The sequence below is a fragment of the Gekko japonicus genome, unplaced genomic scaffold (assembly GCF_001447785.1).
Source record: "Gekko japonicus isolate JY-2015 unplaced genomic scaffold, Gekko_japonicus_V1.1 scaffold29174, whole genome shotgun sequence".
NCBI classification, from domain to species: Eukaryota; Metazoa; Chordata; class Lepidosauria; order Squamata; family Gekkonidae; genus Gekko; species Gekko japonicus.
The window spans coordinates 1-1234 of NW_015219120.1; the positions used below are offsets into that span (position 1 = coordinate 1).

The window sequence follows — 1234 nt, forward strand, 5'->3', positions numbered from 1 at the left end:
CAACTCTATGATTCTGTGATTCCCACAGGGTCCTGAAACCTGCCCGCGTAGGCTTTGAACTGATCACTGAGAAGGAGCTTGCCGAGATCCAGGAGGCCTATGAGCTGGGAGGTCTTTCTGAGGTGGTGACGCGTATCCAGTGCAGCCTGGAGACCATCTGGAACGCCCAGCTTGATATTGCTGTCACTGGAGAGTCCGGTGCCGGCAAATCCACATTCGTCAATGCCTTGAGGGGCTTGGGTGATGAGGATGAGGGGGCGGCCGAGACAGGTGTGACCGAGACCACGACCCAACCCACGGCCTACTCCTACCCCGGCTACCCCAACGTCATCCTGTGGGACCTCCCAGGCATTGGCACACCCAACTTCCAAGCGGATCACTACTTGGAGGCCGTGAATTTCTCTCGCTACGATTTCTTCATCATCCTGGCCTCAGAGAGGTTTAAGGAGAACCACATCCGTTTGGCCCAGGCCATTGTAGGAGCGGGCAAGAGGTTCTACTTTGTGCGCACCAAGGTGGACAACGATCTGGAGTCCATGGCGAGGAGGAAGAACCCGCCCACCGAAGAGGAAGTCTTGGAGGAGATCAGGGACGACTGCCGCGAGAAGCTAGCCAAGGCCGGGCTCGGAGACGCCAAGGTCTTCCTCCTCAGTAGCTTTGAGATCAACAAGTTTGACTTCCAAACCTTCGAGGACACTTTGGAGCAAGAACTGCCGAGCCACAAGCGCCACGCTTTCCTGTTGTCCCTGCCCAACATCTCCTTGGCGATCATTGAGAAGAAGAGACAGCTCCTCCACCAGGAGGTTTGGAAGGTCGCCTTGGTCTCCTGTTTGGTGGCCGCCGTCCCCTTGCCGGGCTTGGCCTTCACCTGCGATGTCTCCATCTTGCTGAGGAAGCTTTCCACCTACCGCCAGGACTTCGGCCTAGACGCGGCGTCCTTGACACGGCTGGCAGAGCGCTCCGGGAAACCCTTGGAGGCGCTACGGGCTGAAGTACGTAGCACTCTAGGCCGCACCATCAACCGGGATGTGGTGGTCGGGTTGTTAGGCAAGGCCACCGGCACGGGCTTGATGGTCGCTGAGTTCCTTCTCCACCGTATCCCGATTTATGGAGCCCTGGCTGCTGGGGGTATGTCCTTCCACTCTACCTACTCCATGTTGAGCCATTGCTTGGAAGAGCTAGCTCATGATTCCCAGAGGGTCCTCTTGAAAGCCTTTGACAGTGAAGTCTGAGG

At 57.5% G+C, this 1234-nt stretch overlaps 1 protein-coding gene across 1 annotated transcript; it reads left to right on the forward strand.

The window, feature by feature from the left end:
* Window positions 1-51: 51 nt before the first annotated feature.
* On the forward strand, window positions 52-1232 carry LOC107125230 (interferon-inducible GTPase 5-like; the record flags this gene model as incomplete). The annotated part of the gene is made up of 1 exon (XM_015428677.1): window positions 52-1232. A coding segment is annotated over one exon (1181 nt), but the record flags the coding sequence as incomplete, so codon positions are not given.
* Between the last annotated feature and the right edge of the window lie 2 nt (window positions 1233-1234).